The sequence below is a fragment of the Cryptotermes secundus genome, unplaced genomic scaffold (genome assembly GCF_002891405.2).
Source record: "Cryptotermes secundus unplaced genomic scaffold, Csec_1.0 scaffold885, whole genome shotgun sequence".
Classification (NCBI taxonomy): Eukaryota; Metazoa; Arthropoda; class Insecta; order Blattodea; family Kalotermitidae; genus Cryptotermes; species Cryptotermes secundus.
The window spans coordinates 665,498-686,301 of record NW_019731235.1 but is presented as its reverse complement, the minus strand read 5'-3'; the positions used below and the strand labels follow the sequence as shown (position 1 = coordinate 686,301).

The following is a 20,804-nucleotide window of genomic DNA, read 5'->3' as shown; positions in this document are numbered from 1 at the left end:
CCTTGTACTGCGGCCACTTCTGGCCTGTTGTACCAGCCCCAGATGATAGGTGAGGGTGATTGTGGAGCAATTGGTGGAATGAAGATTGGCAGGGGAAACCGAAGTATTCGGAGAAGACTTGCCCCAGCGCCACTTTGTCCATCACAAATTCCACTTGATCAGACCCCGTGATCGAACCCGGGCGTCCGCGGTGGGAAGCCAGCGACTAACTGCTTGAGCTATGGCGCGGCCCATTGTTTGGAGTAACTTGTGTTAGTTCAAGAGTCAACTATAAACACATCAACCAGCAAACCAACATACCCAGAACATGAAAATGACGCGTAAGAAATATAAAATTAATGTAAACATACAGAACTGAACAACAACAAAAAAAGAATTACAAACAAGTTGCCTCAAGTAGTACTGCTTCTCAGTTTGTATTGGCGAAGTGCCCAGTTCGAGTCTCGACCGAGACAACGACTGTCTCGATTGAGGTTATTTCGTACAGTTCTTCCAGAAAAATTTGGGACATTAACTCAAATTTGGCCGCGAATATGTCCTTCCATCTCCAGTTCATTACTAATCGTCCTATCCTTTGATGTTTTAAACATGAGCTACTGATATTGTCGTTAAATAAACCATAAATAAATAAATATATTATGGATGTGCACTATTGTACGTAACCTTGGTCAGCGTATTTTTCACCAACCTATAGAACCTTCACTGTATTTCGCAATTGTCTGCAACAGACGCTTTGATGTCTCTCGTTTTACATAACTAAGAATTGTTAAATATTTTGTCTCGAGATGAAATATGCTTCTGTAGCTACTACGTAATTATTTCTCATAAGATACATCTCTACAAAATACTGTAATTAAATAATCTCTGAAATTACGAAGTAAAAACTATGATTTTATTACTGGGTCCTTATAATATTGTCGCGTATTGGGCGTATATCGCGACAAATAACTTCACGCCGTATTTTATATAGCGAATTTTATTTCACATTCGCACTTACAATCACCCAAATTACAGATTTACGATTACTGCTATCTGCAGTATCACAAATAGTACACTCCAAACGCCACAGTACAACTGACTGGTTGCTGGCTAACTCGGAACTAACTCGGCGGTAGCTCCAGGACTAACTGTGAATAGCCTTCGCTGCTCCTCATGTAGCCTCGATCGGACAATACAGAAAACGGCCACGTAATAAGCACCCTTGTTGCCTGGCGCTGTGTTGCTAGTAACGCTAGCGGTAGTAACCGCTGTTACTACCGTAACAATCCTGTTGCGTCACCGTTACGTTACCGTGCGGAGGAGGGACAGGGGAGCGCTAACTCACCCGCCGCGTCACTGCGGGGGGGGGGGGGGGTTCTCCTTTGCGCAACATTTCACAATATTATTAAAGAAGAGCAACGGTAATAGGCTTACTTAATAATGGTGCTAGGGGTAGGGAATTTATATAAACGAATAGATATTTTCATACTTTATTTGGTATGGTATGCATATAACTATTTGATCTACACATCATTCAGTCTGTTTCAAAGAAACTATGAAACATTTCTGGTTAAGGTCGTTATGTCTCTGTTTTCCCATTATATTTCATATGCCACTCTCGGCTATTAGATTAACCCCTTAAGAGTACAGCAAGGTTATTATTTATACCATGTTCTCTTTAATATTTAATAACTCAGTAATTCGCCCACCAAGGACAATAAGATGGGCATGGCATGAAGCACGAATGGGGGTGGACGCGGAATGCATATAGGATATTGGCGGGAAAGCTAGAAGGAAAGAACCACTGAGAAGACAAAGGCGTAGTTGGGTGGACAATATTAAAATGGATCTTAGAGAGGTAGGATGGGATGGTATGGACTGGATTGATCTGGATTAGGATATGGACCAGTGAAGGACTCTTGTGAACACGGTAATGAAATTTCGGTTTCCGTAAAATGCTGGGAAATTCTTGAGTAGCTGCAGAATTTGCAGCTCCTGAAGGAGGGCTTAGCTCCATGAGTACGTAAGTAAGTAATTCGCCCACATATTATCAATGTTGGTTCCGTTAGGATGTTAGAACATATATTCTTTATTCTCCAGTCAATAGACAGATCTGTGCAAGGGAAGTACGGTGTCTTCTTGAGGCAGAAGAGAATTATGAGATGCTGTTTCACTAACTTCACTCCATTTATACCAAATGAATTAATTTGACATTTTCTAGTTCCTTCACGGATGAATTTACTTTTTTCTTGGCTGTCTATGCAGAAGATAGTTCGCACACACTTTCGCCTTGACCACCACCGTTCTTCATATAATTAACAACAACNGAAACGTCGGTTAACACCACATATACACGGTGCCAAATCCCAGAAGACTGCTTTCTTCGTAGTCACCGCCGTGAAAGCCTCAAATCTTACAACAAAGGTGAAGTTGTCCCTTTGCTTTAGCATCACGCCATACAGGTATGCTAAGGGCTCTGAGATAAAAAGGCAAGAACTTCATTCTTCAGCAAAATATACAATTGACCGTTGAAATAACGCGAGCTTTGCTGTAGAGCTTCAGTATCCACGATCACGTATATGAAATTGGAATTTACAGTTCGTAATCTTACTGGAGGCATGGTCACTGCCGCGGTTTATCCAAATCCTCGGTATAAACCGAAAGGCGTGGATGTCGAGGGCCTACTGGAATAGTGAGTGCTAATTCAGCAAGTGAAAGCTTTTTCCAGCACAATGACGCGCCATATTAAGTTAGGCATTGGCAAGAGGTCCAAATGGCACACTTAGAGAAAAAATTAAATGTAACAAAATTTTGTAAGATTTGAGGATTTCACGGCGGTGACTATGAAGAAATCAGTCTTTTGGGATGTGGCGCGGTGTAGATAGTGTGTTAACCGACGTTTCGGAGGAACGTATAGCCTCCATCTTCATGGTAAAAGAAAAAAATCCGCGAGGGAGGAACCAGCGTAAGCACCTGCTTAAATATCAGAACAATATTAAAATATATGTTAGGCAAGAAGGTTTCAAGGATTTCGAACCCCATTTAATATAATGGAATCAGACTTCATATATATGTTTTCATAATGACAGAAGAACCAGTGGTTCCTTAATAAAAAGGAATTTTTTAAACCCCACTTACCAATATCTATTACTATTATACGGTTTCGTGGTTTTATTTGGTATCACCAGTGAAATGTTAGAATAGTGTCTCGAAATATGTTTATCCCAAGTTTTCACGTTCTGTCCTGCATCGCAATTAGAATCAGCCTTACAGCGAACTATATTCACTTTTAAGGGTACCGTGACTAATAATAATGAGCTATGGATTTGATGATTGGGTTTATAGGCACTTCTTTACAATTACAGCCAACCACAGCAGCTCACAAATTGAATTCCTTCTGAAAGACATCTGTCTGACGAATCTCTATGAAGAATCTCAGACCGATATCTACAACTCTCAAATTCACGAATGCACTGCCTTTTTCACCTGCCATGCGGCCGGAATAGTTCCTATCTTCTGTGTGTTGTCACGGAACTGCCTTTATTAACATACGTTGCCGCTGAAACAAGTGTTTACTTAGCCGTTGCCTGACAAGAATGACTTCCGCTTCGGCTATTATTCCGACTTTTAGGCAATGTTGATCTAGCCGTTGCCTAGCAAATGGCCGTATTCCGTGAATACACTGTAAAATATAATATAATAAGAGTATTATACGCTGTAGAAATTAGTTTTAGGAAAAGCACCGTAAAATACTTAACGAACATCTTTAGCTAATTATTTCAATGACTGGTTCATAATTAGTTATTTTAGAATAAGCAATAGAACCAGTTTTCCCGTTAAACTTATATTCAGGAATTCAAATCGCTTCTGCACGTTCGAAATCAAATTTGTTTCTGCCCTGGACACTTAATATAAATTGGTTATCGAAATGTGTCCGGGTTATAGCAAACTCAGTTCCGTGTCGTGATAAGGGAATCGTGTTCATTTTTTTATAAACTTGTATAACAATAGCAATGTACGTTTTTCTCGTTAATTATTTCAATACTGTTCTCACATCGCTAATTTTGTTTCAAGTTGCTGATTATACAACTCATGGCTAGGTACAGCTAACCATGCATAATTATGTTTAACCGGTTTCAAAGTTTCACGGCTTGTAAGAGCAACAGAAGTGACGTCAGATGCATGTTCAATGCCATCAATGTTAAAAAAAATAAAAAAAAACTTTTTTCAGAATGAACCATATCCGGTAGCTTAAAATACAATACATAAACCCCAGGATCTGATCACCTTTCAGACACACTGAACAATCAACTGACCAAGGAAAACAGGATGACATTACAACGAACTGAGAACATCTGCATGAGTAAAAAATATAATTTTCTCTCCAACTTGGTTTCCGATGGTTCTGCGGCTAGGACACAGAATACAGCAGATCCTAATTCAGAAGTTTCAGGGACGGAAAGACATACATTATAATCACTCTCACGTAAAAATATGTTATATCAATTACTAGTATTTTAAATCATGCCATGATAATATAGATATATTCTAGTGTATTGAATGCAACTTTGTGATTGTAATGGCGATAGCCATTTTACGTCCATTCATAAAATATTTTAAATAATAACTGAAGAAATTCTTCAAGAGTGACGAAAACCCTCGCCAGAAGGCGAGCAACTGCTCTTATTTTATACGCATTCAGAGTCCGATATGACCACACATGCCTATGGAACATTTTTCTTCTATTATTTGTTTTATCCCATTCGTAGTGGCATTCCTAATCTTCTTAGCAACAAGACTGGAAAATTGTACAAAACCTTGATAAGAATGCAGGTAGTCTCCGGATGCTCCTTTTGCGATTCTGCAAACCTGTACTGATTAACGTCTTCTTATTTCAAACACAGATTAATGTTGCAAATCTAAGTTATATCCACGCTATATCATTGTACAGATACATTATCAATCTTAGTATTCAGCTAAGTATATTATTTATTTGTAATATTTCCTGTACACTCATATCTAAAGGCTAAGTATGTTACTTTGTCGTTCTAATAGTTACTAACAGAATTAGAAGATGGCAGACATAAGCAATAGTGCAAGGTATATGAGTCTGTATTTCAGCGTCCAGTTTTACTGAAAGAAATCGTACTAATCTCACTTCTTTGTAGTAGTATAGCTTGTTATTCTATTAAGTTTAATGTTTTAGTATACACGTTGTCTCCAGGATCCGTTAGGACTCATTTTCTTAAATTTTGCCCTGATATGCCATCTGTTGGCGAGTTGTGGAGTTAAGATTCTTGAAGTTTCAGCTGTGGCTGTCTATAATTTCAAAGCGCAAGAATCGCTGCATCATGTGTTCTGACCTTGAATGTAACAGTACTGTTCTGACGCTCGTCGGAAAATGGCGGTTGAACAGAGAACCAACATCGAATTTTGTTTGAAATTAGGAAAAACAGCCGGAGAAGCATACGAAATGATGAAAAGTGTGTACGGTAGTGACTGTTTGAGTCGCTCGAACATTTTTCGATGGTGTGCTGTATTTCGTAACCGCAGGGAGGACACTGAAGACGCTCCGCTCCACGTGCATCAAAGCCGAGAACAAGTCGCACTGAAGAAAATATGGAAGAAGTGACCGAAATCCTTGAATCAGACAGTTAGGTTTCTGCAAGAATCATGGAGGAGCTTTTGGAAATAGCAAAAAGTACTATGCATCAAATTTTGACCAAGGATTTGGGCAAACGAAAGGTCTGTGCGCGGTTTGTACCGCACGTTCTGTCAGGCGATGAGAAACATGCCAGAGTGGAACACTGCAAAGACATGTTACGATCGGCCCAAAGTAATACCAAATTTACAAAATCGATTGTTACTGGTGACGAGACATGGTGTTTTCAATATGAGCCTCCCACAAAGCGGTAGAGTGCAGCGTAATTGAGCCCAAAGAAGCCGAAACCAAAGAAAGTGCGCATGCAAAAGAGTCGAGTAAAGACACTGCTAAATGTTTTCTTCGATTCCAAATGAATTATTCACAAGAAATTTCTACCAGAAGGTCAAACGCTGAATTCTGATTATTATCTCGGAGTCTCAATCATTTATGGGCCAGAAAAGGAATTACAGTCCTTAATCGTCCTCCATATTCGACAGAATTCGCTCCAGCAGATTTCTGGTTGTTCCCAAAAGTTAAGTTGGCGATGAAAGGAGACCGTCACGACACCATCCAGGACATCAAAACGGAATCTATCGCAGTTTTAAATGCGATTCCATAAAAGGAATATAGTGACTGTTTTCGAAAACTTTTCAAATGATTCCAGCTATATACTGATTCAGAAGGAGACTATTTTGAATAAAAAGAGTGAAATTTTGAAAATAATTTATGTCTTGTAATTTTAATGAACACAGTCCTAACAGAACCTGGACACACTCTGTAAATGTAGCTGGCTTTCCAAAACATTTTTCAGTTACTGAATTTAGTAATTTTGGCTAAGTTTTCGTGGTAAAAAATGCACAAATTTTGTTTTCTAAATATAATTTATTCTTCGAGTTTTTACATAAAAAATTCTATAGGCTTTGAGCTAGTTATTTTTAAAAGATTTGAATTTAAGAAGAGACATACGTATTTCTTGTTATAAAAGATATGCACAACGAGCAGTTTTTATAAAACGCCAATAATCGGATTAAATTCTATGTAAAGCAGACTTTATGTTGAAAAGACACTGATCAAAAAGGAAATCCAAAGGAATTGAAAGCATATTGTGCAGCGCTGCCGAAGAAAATATTCAGAGAGGCAAACACCGACCACCCAATAACGCTTTCATTTTATGCATAGTAGTGTAATGAAGCAAATGTCTGCAACTGAATGACGAATCGAATATTCCATTATTTAATATATTATTTCCTGTGAAATGACGTCCATCATCTTAATATTGCTTATATTATTTTAATTTCTCTGTTTGGATTCATGATATTAGTACATAAAACGTTACAACTCAAAAGATAATAAAAAGCTATCCTCAACTACGCTGTTTCAACTTAAAAAGGTCGAATTATACGAGAAGATAGTATGAACTGTTAGTACGCAAGGAACTTGTGGAGAAATTTAAGGTCCTATCTTAACACTCACCTTGAGAAATTGAAGAACTCTACAGTAAGTCTTTCAAGATAGCCGCCAACACGGCCGATATTCGATATGTGTTATCTCTCGCGTATTTCTAGAGAATTACTGCCACAGTAACAGGTTCGATAGCGAGAACTATGTGGAGTGATAAATAAATATTAGAATATCTTATTTATGCCGGAAATGTTTCCCGAATCTTGGTTGCCTTATCCCTTGAAGCTAACAATTTTCAGAACAGAGCTGAAAATTTCAGTTTTCGTTAATATTTTGACACGCTGCCTTGTTTTATGTTTTGTTTGTGTGTTCACGCTTGTTCTGTTTGTCTCTTTTCTCGTGTTTACTTTGTATTTGGCTTTGGATTGGTGATCAAGCATGTAAATGGATAAAAGAATGAAATGAATTGAAACGAAAACTTCAGTGATTATGTAATGTAAGCAGAAAAAGAGAATAACCATTAGTGAGCAGCTGCAACGTAAGGAAATATTTTCGACGCATATCTTAAAGTAATATCTCGGAATATATAAGGAGGAAATAAGGGAAATCACAACATATGTGTATCTTAGCCATTTTAACCTGGATATCTGCCAAGCATCGAACAGAGGACTTTAAAAATACAGAGATAATCGATATGCTGCGGCACTAGAAAGCAACAATGCCACTCGATACTAATTTCATATCGACGTTCCATGCATTCTTGACAATTCTGAATCACTCTATCAGAATAACACTGCACTGCCTAAAAATATTACATTTTTTATTGCTAGTGGGGTGGGACTGGGGGCAGCGTAGTGGTTAAGGCTACAAGTCGGAAGGTCGCGGGTTCAAATACCGATAACGTCATTGGATTTTTTTTCAATTGACCTAACCCTTCCGGCCGCACTATGGCCCTGGAGTTTACTCAGCCTCTAACAGAAATGAGTACCAGGAATTTAATAAACAATTTTCCTGAGGAGTAAAGTGCGGCCGGCGCGTAAGGCTGACAAAGTTACCACTATTTTTGAGCCGATTGTCTAGATAATGTGGGACACTCAACGTCTCACAACCCTATGGGCCTTCATGGCCCATAGACTTGTTAGCTTGACTAAGTCCCTTGTACTTCTGGCCTATTGTACCAGCCCCAGATGACAGGTGAGGGTGATTGTGGAGCAATTGGTGGAATTCAGATTGACAGACGAAAGCGAAGTACTCGGAGAAAACCTAACCCAGCGCCACTTTGTCCACCACAAATCCCACTTGACCAGACTCCGGGATCGAACCCGGGCCGCCGCCATGGGAAGCCAGCGGCTAACCGCTTGAGCTATGGCGTGGCCCTGAAAAGAAATATTACTTACTTACTTACTTACTAATGGTGTTAAGCCCTTCTTGAGGAGTCCCCAATTCTGCAGCTACTTAATAATTTCCCAGGATTTTATGGAGCCCGAGGGTTCATTACCGTGTTCATAAAAGTCCTCCACTGGTCCCTATCCTAAGCCAGATAAATCCAATCTATACCCTCCCATCCTATCACTCTAACGTCCATTTTAATATTGTCCACCCACCTACCCCTTGGTCTTTCCACTGGTCTCTTTCCTTCTCTCTTTCCCACCAATAGCCTATATGCATTCGTCTCCGCCATTCGTGCTACATACCCCGCCCACCTCATTCTCCTTGACTTGATCATTCTAATATGCAAGACGTTGAGGGTCTCACATTATCTAGACAATCGACTCAGAGATGGCGGTAAGGTTGTCAGCCTTAAGCGCCGGCCGTGCTTTACTTCCCAGGATAATTATTTAATTACCGTATTTACGCATATATAGGCCGCGTGCGTGTATAGGCCGCAGCACAATTTTCAGACAGAAATTATAAAAAAAAATAATTTTCTTGGAATATTATTTCAGGAGTAGAAATTATTCCGAAATTTGGCAACGTTATTTTTTTTTAAATGAAGTGTGCTTTCGAATATTTCGAATATAAGCCGCACCCCAGTTTTTCTCTTGAATTTTTGGCAAAAAATGTGCGGCCTATACATGCATAAATACGGTATATACTTAATGTAATACGTAAGACACCCTATTAAAATTAGCCTTCTGCTTTATTTACACCTAAGATCGTGGTCTAGGTAAGTCATTTATGGAAGGATATTAATGCAATTATGTGCATAGCGTACAGAATCAGGATATGTTGAAATTTGTGTTGTAACATTGCACTTTATACCAAGAATAACAGCCATATCATGCATTGACATTTAATAATTATTTAAGCACTCAAAGTAATAGATTGACATTTTATACAATTACTGCCGCCGATTGGCAACGCTAAAGAGAGGTTCGCCACGAGTTACAATTTCTAAATGTGATACACTTTGAATGCAAGCTAAAGCGAGTCTAACACAAACACCTGCAAGCTACCCTTGACAATGGTCAAGCAGATCCTTTCTCGAGGTTATCCACAACCAAAACACTGTTTGCTTGACATTGAACAGAAAGACCAGATCAATAATTTCAGTTCTTTTTGTGTGTATATTCGGGAAGTTTACCTTGTCAGTCAGTATGATGAAGTAGTAACTAAACAATGAGAATAAGTTTTGATGTTTCACAACGATAATTCTTCAGATTGTGGTCTTGTGATGTGTGATATTGGGGGGATAACGCACTGCCTGCAGCTTCAGGGTTGAAGTAAGCAGGATATTGATGTTTCAGAGGAAGACACGGTCTTCATCAACAGGATTTAAGTGTACGGACACTGACCTTTCGGGGTGGCATACTGCTCCATCTTCAGGATTTTGTATGGCTATGGAGGTTTCAGAGGAACATGCTGAACCCATCTCCAACCTTGAATAAAGAAGCATTTACTCCGAGACATCAATGTTGGGCTAAAAGTTACATTGTGTAACATCTCAGAAGACCATAGATTAGACAGTGAGCAGCAGACATAGGTACAGGAGCCCTTCCTTGGGTAACATATCGTCGTCATGAATGGATCCGCCTCCCACTGCTTCAGAAGGCCACGATGGGGAAGCATCACACCTCCTGGCTGATCAGGGTCACGATGAAGAACAAAAACAAAGCAAACAAAAACTCCGTGGCTCGTAGTTTGCAAGCGAACTGTACAGACTCCCGCTTGTCTGCGAAGTTAGTGCCAACTTTAAAGGATAAAGGGTGTCGCGTGGCCAGCGCAACTGATCCTCACGGCCGTTAATCTCGGTTTTCTAGACAGGAGCTGCTATTTCAATTATCCTCATGAGGCTGAGTTGACCTCGTTCAAGACCCACTACTTCACAGAAAATCTGGTAGCGCCGGGAATCGAACCAGGGACCTCTAGATCTGTAGCCAGGAGCTCTGACCACTAGACCTTGGGCGATCGTAGGGTCACAATAAAGCTGAGATTTATTCATAACGCAGTGTCTGAAACCAAACTTGTTGGCTGAAAGTGTAGATGAAGAAGCCAATCAGGGTTAGTCAGGATTCAAAATTCACAGTGAATACGTCCGGTCCCAGGTATGGAAACTTTTTGAATATAAATGCTTTAGCCCTATAGGTTTCAGCGTGTGACATGGACTGGAAATCCATTCACATAAGAGATATATATTCTCAAATTTTATTAAGAAAGAAAGTGCTAATAACAAGCATCAGTAAGGCTTTCCTTTTGAGTCCCTTGTGACAGTTTTGTAGTACTATCAACTTGTTTAGATGATATTAGGTTCGTGTTAGTTATAGGTTTAGTTCGACACAACAAAATTCACATCAACAATGTCACAAAGTTCACTTGTCATCGTAGTCCCAAAGTGTTGCGCCAATATTATAACTGAAATTTACAAAATTTAAAAAACAATCTTACAATGAATCTCGAAACTGCTGAACAATATAAAGCAAGGAGTAGAAAACGCCATGGCTGTCCCACAATATGAAAGTGACTTTTATAATCTTTGAAAGCAAAAAGTTAAAACTGAATCCGTGACGATAATGATGAAGGTGGTGACAGTGATAAGTGAAAGAGTAACTTGTAATTTACAAAAATGTGTCTGAAGGAGATATGTCGATATTCAAGGTCGTTTTTTACGTCGATGATATGAGATATGAAAAAAGTAAAATTTGAAAATTTTCCTTCTTTTATCATCATCATATCCTACATAATTTGCGTCACCTGTTTGCATATGTCCTTGCCCGAAATATGATAACAAATAAAAGGAATTTTCAACTTTGCTAGAGCCACTGAAGGAGAGGAGTGTTCGAATCAATAAATTTACATGGTCTCACAAAATATAACTACAAAATAATTATAAATATTGATGTTATAACTAATATTTGTCAGTCTTCATGCGTACATATTATTATTACATCTTTTTATTATTAACTGTTTTAATAAAATTTAACTTAGTTCTAAATTCCGACCTTCTGTTCTGGAAATTGTTGGTTTTCGAGCTCTTGCTCTGTATATCAGAGACTTTACTTTCTTCTGTGTCTGCTCCTCAAGTAAAAATTGCCCTTCTGCTAGATGCACATTAACTAATAATATTGTTTTTGGGAAAGGTGACGTGTTTAGAGCCAAAACACTTCTCCATACTCATATCGTTTACTGTTCCTTGCATCATAACAAAACACGAATTTTACGCAATATGGGTATATGGATGTAATTTTTTCTCGACACATAATGGCATAACCATTGTAAATGTACAATATATTTCTTCTCTTGTCTCTTAATGATAAATATGATTTTTAATGGAATTATTATTATTATTATCATTATTATTTCTTTTAGTTATTTTTGTGCCTTTCTATGTATACACACTAACTGTGTTATTGGCCTCTGAGCTGTTAAGTTTGTACGTATNCAACATAGGCTACTCCTGGAAATATTATTATATTGTCACATGATTGTAAGGATCTAGAAGTAGACATTGAGTGTAAACCTCGTTTTCATTACCTTGATTTTTTAAATTTGCGCATTCATTTCAACAGTTGTTTCGAACCTTCTGAAAAAGAACACACGAAATTTGTCTTCAAGACATAAAGTAAACTTCATTTCAAAATGTGAACATTCTATAATTTCAAATGTTTCTTCTCGTGTATATTTTCTTAAAAGAATAAATATTATTTACTTTTTTATTTAATTGTAAATACAAACATTCACATTGACATTTAATAGAATTCAGACGGTTATATATTTTTTGTTTCACTCGAACCTGGCACTGAATATACAGAAAAACGTCCATATAATTTCTTTGCATATAACTTCGTTTATTCCTATTATAATTCTTGAAGCAGACCCAAAATCCTAATAAAAATCAGATGATTACCAATGATTTTATGTAATTCCTGTGCTTTATAAGCTCTATCATCTGTATATGATCTGTCAATTTGTATATTATTAATTACGTACCTATCACTTGGTATTATATTTACTCAATCAAAGTCGACTTGCTTGAACAACTGTGCATGCTTGGTATTTTTGCATATATTCTGTACATGATCTTCTGTTGTTCCTGAAGCTTTCAGACATCCATAGCTCATCTCTCGATTAAATATAAATTAATAAAGAATTTAATTACGTAAAGAATCATCCACCAGATCACTAGTATAATGGTGCATTTAGTAAGATTTTCCATACCCAATGTTCTTATATTTAGCGTATATATATATATTTATGTAAGCATATGTAATATTTACTTAAAAGCACTGACAGTAATTCTCATTGTATAGCGTCGAATGTTAGCGTGATTAGTGAAGAATGAACTAGATAGGACGTGGAGGAAAGTGACCATGGATTAAGTTGCGGTACTGTCCCGGCATTTGTCTGGACTGACTGAAAAAAAAAGACGAAAAAAACCTCGGCCCGGATAGCCGACTTCCTGACCTAGATATGAACTCGTGCCCTCTCTCATACGAAGCAGAACTGTCATCCACTCGATGACAGAGCTTGCTACTTTTATTGTCTTCCCTGCACTGTACTTCGAATCATATCTACCTATGGCTCTACAGTCCTTTTGTTGGTCCTTGGCCGCTGTTTCAGTTTCTTAATCCTGTACACAGTCGGTAGGTCGGTAGGATTCCTTGGACGGGTGACCAGCCCGTCACAAGGCCGCTACCTACACACAGAACAACACAAACAGAATAAAAGCACACAAAAATTAATGTCTTGAATGAAATTCGAACCCACAATCCCAGCGTTCGATCAAGTGAAGACAGTTCATGCCTTAGGCTGCGCGGCCACTGTGATCTGTTACTTAATCTCATATACAGTTCCTAAATAACCCGGATCTACAAGACAGTCATTAAAGTGACCAGTATTTCTTTATTACCTCATCATAATAATTGTACACGTTTTCTACTTCAGTAGACACCCTGTGTCTGCTTTCCTTTTCTTTCGATAGTACTCAATATCTCATACAACGCGAAATATATTTAATTGGGATAAATAACAGTACATTAATTCGCACAAATTTATCAGTCAACCAAGGATTGTTTAGAAGACTCATTAGAATATTGTTAGTGTTCTGAAAGAGTCAGTACCTGTTTTTCCTGTTGTTTCGGTAGTACTCGAACTCGCTGTTGCCTCCTCTGAAGGCTGTGACAAGGTGGTTCCAGACGCTCAGGTCCAGCACGTCGAACTCGTCGTGCCAGAGGAGTGCCTCAGCAGATACTGTGCTCACAAGTGGCAGACAGACCACTACCGCTGCCACCAGCCCTGCCATATCTACCGAAGTAGAGAGAGAACACAGCTGCAGACAGCGCTGCTCCCTTAATTATACAATGGGATGAGTTCGGCCGTGCCGCTCGAATATTCACCTTATCAAGAAATTTGTGTGGGGTCAGTATTCACATACTTGTCTGAGGAATCCACGCTATTAACAAAACACTGAAAACATACTGCACAGACCATACAAAAACTCAAATTGTATTTATTGAAGAGAGCACGAGACACCGGTAGAGGGACAACATCTTGCATTCGGAATTTATTCTCGACTTTCAAATTCACAGTTCCAATTCCATCAGAAGTTACCGTGATTTTCTTCGCAACTCCAGTAGCCATTAATTAATGATAGGTATAAAACAATCACGTCTTCTTCATAACCGTTCCACAATATGCAAATGATATATTTTCATCTTATTTCTGAATTACCACACTCACTTCATTAGGTAAATCTATGTACATCACTGACTCGGAAATCAGGAGATTAACTTCAAAGAAAGGAGTCAGTTGGACAACAGCCTAGAGTGAAGGTTACGCAGAGTGCGTAAACTTAGTAACGGTAGGAAAGTTCCATGAAAACAGGCTGTATAAAATTAAATGAAACTCATTTTGCATTTCCATTAAATGAAACTTCTCCTGCTTGTAAGGGCAGGTGTAATTTATATTGACGAATTAACAAATGTCTCTGATGTTTCGTCTTATATGCAACTTACTTACTTTCTTACTCATGGAGCTGAGCCCTTCTTGAGGAGCCGCCAATTCTGCAGCTACTCAAGTATTTCCCAACATTTTATGGAACCCGAAGGTTCATTACCATGTTCACAAGAGCCCTCCACTGGTCCTTATCCTGAGCCAGATCTATCCAATCCAAACATTCCATCCTACCTCTCTAAGATCCATTCTAATATTGTCCACCCACCTACGCCTTGGTCATTCCTGTGGTCTCTTTCTTTCCGGCTTTCCCACCAATATCCTATACGCATTCTTCGTCTCCCACATTCGAGCTACATGACCTGCCCACCTCATCCTCCTTGACTTGATGATTCTAATTATACTTGGACAAGAGTACAAGTTATGATGCTCCTCATTTTTAGAAATCTTGTTTAAACTTTACTGCATTTACATAATGCGTCTTTTAAACTTATGTTAAAAACCACAATGTCCACTTCATGTTTCAACCGTCATTGGTCATCATCACGTGTTAAACTGCTCTGTGAATACGGCTGTGCTTGCGTTTTTCCCCCCTTCTAATGTAAGACGTGTAGCCCCATTACACATTCGAGTGTTTCTTGGTGCTGCGAGTCTTCTCTTACCGCGTTGTGTGTTAAGACCACAAGTGTTCATACCCACAGGCGTAGAGTTCAGGGAAATGGTTATAACCAGGGCCCGGATTTTCATGAAATGTCATCTTTTTTTCCTTGTGTCCTATTCGATGCCCGTAATTATATAAATCCCGGAGATGAGCTGCTGGTTACAGAAATGTAACTTTTATATGTCGCTTTTGTCATGTGTCGTCATTTTTAAGTTTTTATGTCATTTTTTCTGTCTTTGGGTGATTTTTCGGTAAATACTTGGACTTTTAAGGGTATTTTTTGTCATTTTAGCCATTTAGGGATTTTTTATTTATATGTTTTCGGAAATGTGAATAATATGCAAGTAAAGTGTTCCTTCCCTTTCTCCTGCCTCTAAAAAGGCAGGCTGCAGCTGCACACCAAATACCTGTTACCACAGTATGCAATAAGTTGTAATAATGTCCCGTCCTTTCCGTTCGTTTTGCGGAAAGTGCTGACACTACATATCAAAATATTTTAAGCTGGCAGCAGGGTACGACAGCGGTCACTCACACTGCGGCCCTATCCAAGTTCTGTGCAAAGGAATTAGCTTAGTTACAAATATTTCTAGTCGGAATCCCTCTCATTTTATGACATATTCTTGCTCAATAAAACTCTGTCTTCAGATTCTCGCCCTCGACCGTACAGACAAAGATACAGTTGACGAAAGGTTCTCAGTGTGAAAAGTTCAGTTCTGTGTTGCACTAGAGTGATTCATTTCATCGCGATGCCTAAAGCAAAGCCATCTAAATCGTGCTTTTAAAGCAGATTGTATGTGAATTTGGGGATGATATATTTTCAACTGACGGTAAAATTTTATACTGTAAGATGTGTGACAAAAATTAGCGGCAGAAGAATGTTTCACGGTACAATATATCGGCCTCGACAAGCATATACGAGCAGTGAAAATTTCGAACAAACAAAAATCTGTGCAAATGTTACTGCAACAGTGTTCATAAGTAGGCGGAAATAAGTCGTCGGATTCTTTCACAGATTGTGTGATGCTCTAATGTCCGCAAATATCCCGTTTTGGGCTCTGAACAATGAAAAATTGAAATATTTTTTGAAAGTGATTTATGGTCATTCTATCCCGGATGAATCCACTACCTTTCCTAGTGCTACAACAATATCCTGGATATGATTAGTAATAAAGTGCATGGGAAGAAGATTTTCGTTTCCATTGATGAGACCTGCGATATGGAGGCAAAGGTCATCATTGGAACCTTGGAAATTGGCGGACCAGGTGAAGTGTTTCTGCTTACGAGTGAGGTGCTAGAAGCCGTTAATCATTCCACAATTTGTAAACTCTTTGACAGGTCCATGTTTCTACTGTGGCCAGAGGGAATACAACACGACGTCGTCTTGCTTTTTGGGATCGATGCGGCCACATATATTTTAAATGCAGGCAAGTCAATAAAGTCGTTTTATACGAAATTGGTGTAGGTTACTTGACTAGCACATGCACTGCATAGAGTGACGGAGGAAGTGAGATCAAGATTTCCTCAAGTGAATGATCTCCTGTAGTGGACGAAGATTTTCGTCAAGGCTCCAGCTCGTGAAATACAATATTATATTTAAGCATCCTGTTGCACTCTACACTTCTATATGTATAATATAAATACTGTCGTAAATGCAACAGTTTATTGTAGTTCTTTGTCTTTCTTCTTTTACACTACATGTTTCGGCCGTAACTGGCCATCATCAAGTGTATTTCACTTACGTAACTGCCACATTGCATGTAATTTAAAATTTAAAAACACCAGCTTTCTCAATTGTCAATGCTGCGTTTCAACCGGTCCCGATATACCAGAATCCCCTTGCTGATTTTGTCAGTTATGTTTAAAATCTCTGTTAATATATACTCGTCGATTTGATTTAAATTTAAAATTTTTAAAATTTAAATCACAGGGATACCCGCTCTGTGTCTACATGTGCTGTAGCGGCTACTTCTTGCTTTCAGCACCGTTCTCGTATTATTCTGGGCAGGTTCCCTGTGTGCGTGCCGCTGTTTATCTTTAATACGTTTGCAGTGTGACAGCTACGTAAGTGAAATACACCTGATGATGGCCAGTTACGGCTGAAACATGTAGTGTAAAAGAAGAAAGACAAAGAATTACAATAAATTGTTGCATCGTAAAATACAATTTAAATCTATGGCTCCTGGGGTTCCACTGCCCCGGAACCCGCCATCACAAGGTCGGGAACGTGGATTGATGCTACAGTTTACTATTGCGATCATTATCAGGTAGTGAAAAACACTGTAGGTTCAATGAGGACAGAAGATGCGAGGGCAATTGAAACTGCTCAGGAACAGTTCTCGTGCAGCGAATGGAAGGACAGCTGGCCTTCATAAAGGCAAATTTCAGTTCCTTGACGGAAAGAATCAAATTCTTACAGGAGAAAGGAGCAACGTTAGAAGATTCACTCGCTCTCGTTAAAAAAATAACCACTGATTTGGAGAAAGTGTCAGGGGATATTGGTAAAATGATGTCAAGAAAAATGAAAAGTGTTCTGGATAAAAACTCAGGTTATGAAACATTACGCAGCGTTTCTCAAATTCTGACAGTAGAGTTCTTCGGTACTTTCAACATTGAAGGAGAACTTACTGCTAGTGATTTGGTAGACTGCAAGTACGCTCCTATTGTGTCTGCAGATGTGGAAAGGAGTTTCTCCAAGTACAAGAGTGTGCTGTNTGAAACATGTAGTGTAAAAGAAGAAAGACAAAGAATTACAATAAATTGTTGCATCGTAAAATACAATTTAAATCTATGGCTCCTGGGGTTCCACTGCCCCGGAACCCGCCATCACAAGGTCGGGAACGTGGATTGATGCTACAGTTTACTATTGCGATCATTATCAGGTAGTGAAAAACACTGTAGGTTCAATGAGGACAGAAGATGCGAGGGCAATTGAAACTGCTCAGGAACAGTTCTCGTGCAGCGAATGGAAGGACAGCTGGCCTTCATAAAGGCAAATTTCAGTTCCTTGACGGAAAGAATCAAATTCTTACAGGAGAAAGGAGCAACGTTAGAAGATTCACTCGCTCTCGTTAAAAAAATAACCACTGATTTGGAGAAAGTGTCAGGGGATATTGGTAAAATGATGTCAAGAAAAATGAAAAGTGTTCTGGATAAAAACTCAGGTTATGAAACATTACGCAGCGTTTCTCAAATTCTGACAGTAGAGTTCTTCGGTACTTTCAACATTGAAGGAGAACTTACTGCTAGTGATTTGGTAGACTGCAAGTACGCTCCTATTGTGTCTGCAGATGTGGAAAGGAGTTTCTCCAAGTACAAGAGTGTGCTGTCGGACAATAGGCGCTCATTCACCTTCGATAATCTCCGCATGTTGATTGTCATCTATTGCAACTCTGAATGAGGTGGCACTTAAATGTTGGAATACATACCGTATATGTACATTTGATAAGCGTTCCAACGCGGTAGAAAAAATCATATTAAAACATTTAGCTTCAAATTCAGTCAATATTGCTTAATTTCCAACATAAAAACGAGGACGAACTTAAAAGAGTGACGTTGAGTTCGCAGCGTTAATAAAGATTGAAAATACATTTTAAAACAATTAGTAGATTTTCCATGACATGATACATTTTTAGGTCGTTTTTTAACTTTTAGATAATTTTTCGGTCATTTTATAGGTTATTTTTCTGGATTTTCGGTCATTTTATAGTTTTTTTATTTTTCGGTCATTTTCAAAATATTTTTAGGTCATCAAAATCCGGGTCCTGATAACGATTTATAAGTTTAACCCTTTATATGCCTAACAAGAAATATCTCTAAATAGAGTTAATAGTTCAATTTTAGCTCCAACTAAGAAACTTCCTCGCCGTCACCAGCGTCACTATGCTTCAAAATATGTGGTGAAATAAAGGCAGTCTATTTGTGGAGACAAAGGAATTTTGTAAACTCACGTTTTGTGCAATGATTAATTCCTTGGGTATCTTAATTGTGAAACCAGTTAAAGTTAGAACTTATAACTATGCTCGTTTGTAACTAGTAAACAATTCTCCAAAGCAGACACTTGTAGTTCCTTTGAATTGTCAAATATAACCTCCAAATTTTGCTCTGTCATGATGTTGATGATTTGACTACAATAGACTAACAATTCAGAAATTTCAAAAATATGTTTATAACCTGCCAGTACATATACTGTATATGTGTGTGTATGTGCATATGCGTGGAAGAGAACAGGAGTGCATATAACATTTAGTTGGAAAAATCTGAAAGAAAGAGACAACCAGGAAGACTTAAATGTAGATGGTAGGAACATATTGAAATAGATCTTAAAGGTATCTGATGGAAGGATGCTGATTAGGTTCATGTGGCTCAGGATATGGGACAACTACGATATTTTGTGAGTCTTCCGATATCATAAAATGCTTGGAATTTCTTGACTAGCTGAGCAACTGTTAGCTTCTTAAGAAGGACTCTGCTCTATGGAGTTTGTCAGGGGATACAAATGAACCTAAATGATTGGAGTGGTGTTTTGTTCTGTAAGTAAGCCGTTCTTTCCTTGTTCTGACGTAGGAGGGTTATTTTATCGTAACTTACTTTACCTTATGGACTTAGCAGTATCTTTGTAAAGACGATATTATATTATGAAAAAAAAAGAAGCATAAAGAATTGCGAGCCTCACTTGAAAATATTATTAGAATTCTGAACATCCTACCAATCATCAAATCTAACAATAGTTTTGTTGGCTACATGAAAGTACGCGTGTGAGAGTTGCCTGTTGTTCAGAAACCGGCAGGCCTGCGTCTGAGCAGATATAACATCGATATCCTGCAACGGCACCCGCAAGAAAGTAGAGCACGAGGTTTCTATCTCTTTCGATATTTCACTCGACTCTTAAGTCTGGATCCGGGTAAGAACTACCCCAGCAAAATTGATGAAATCTCACGCTTAGTTTGAGAGATCATTGCCTTCAAGTCTGCTGTCAGGTCACTGTTTTACATTTTACGAAAAGGATATCTTAATAGAAATTCAACATTTTAAAAATATCTCTTACTACATATCGTTTCAGAATCCCATATTAAATATCCCCCCACTTCACAAGTTTCTGTGCCCTCCATTTTGTAACTACAGGCCGTAAGAAAAAGGAGAGTAAAATTTGTTCATAATATTATATTTCAGCATCAGGTTTCACTGGTCCGTGATTGAGACTAGCTCTTTGTATCGGGCCCAGCTGAGTAGGTTTACCCTGTCCCATCCACCTGACGACGGAGACAGATCCAGTCTCCGAAACGTTGTTTGCTTTTTTTTTGTCTTCTATATATCAGACGATGAATAGAGTCCAAAATAAGCTTAATAGTTCTGTATTTCAGAATTAATTTATTTCGAATAACGGAATTATTATAAAATTTTCGATAATATTCACGATTAAGAGTATTTTTAACAAATCAATATTCGGATGTATACGGAAATGTTAATAACCCGAAGAATGTGTAAAGTTTGTGAAATATAAGTAGATGGAGCGATTCTGAGTAGCTGCAACAGAACCTAAATAAAAACGGCTTTATGTAGGACAGACTTAGCCGAGGAAAATTAAGTGAATGATATGCCGCAATGGCAGTGAATTTCCCGAGCTATCAGCCGAGCGATGTATGCTGGAACATTTCTGAATATAAAAGAAATTATTTATGTTTACAATGTCGGAATATTAAATCAACCAAAGCAATTTTTACAAAAAAAAAA

General features: G+C 38.3%; 1 protein-coding gene across 3 annotated transcripts in view; it reads right to left on the bottom strand.

Annotated features, from left to right (window-relative positions):
- Nucleotides 1–9,523: 9,523 nt before the first annotated feature.
- LOC117282484 (beta-1,3-glucan-binding protein-like) overlaps nucleotides 9,524–20,804 on the bottom strand; it is a 15,575-nt gene continuing 4,294 nt past the window's right edge. The window contains exons 2-3 of one of the 3 annotated variants that reach the window (XM_033752354.1): nucleotides 13,582–13,765; nucleotides 9,524–9,903 (exon numbers count right to left, since the gene is read on the bottom strand). In XM_033752354.1, the coding sequence (XP_033608245.1) occupies nucleotides 9,768–9,903; nucleotides 13,582–13,765 (320 nt within the window). In that variant the 3' untranslated portion in view covers nucleotides 9,524–9,767. Of the gene's footprint in view, nucleotides 9,904–11,999; nucleotides 12,045–13,581; nucleotides 13,766–20,804 lie in introns of those variants that run through there. The other 2 variants (XR_004513235.1, XR_004513236.1) reach the window with 2 other exon arrangements.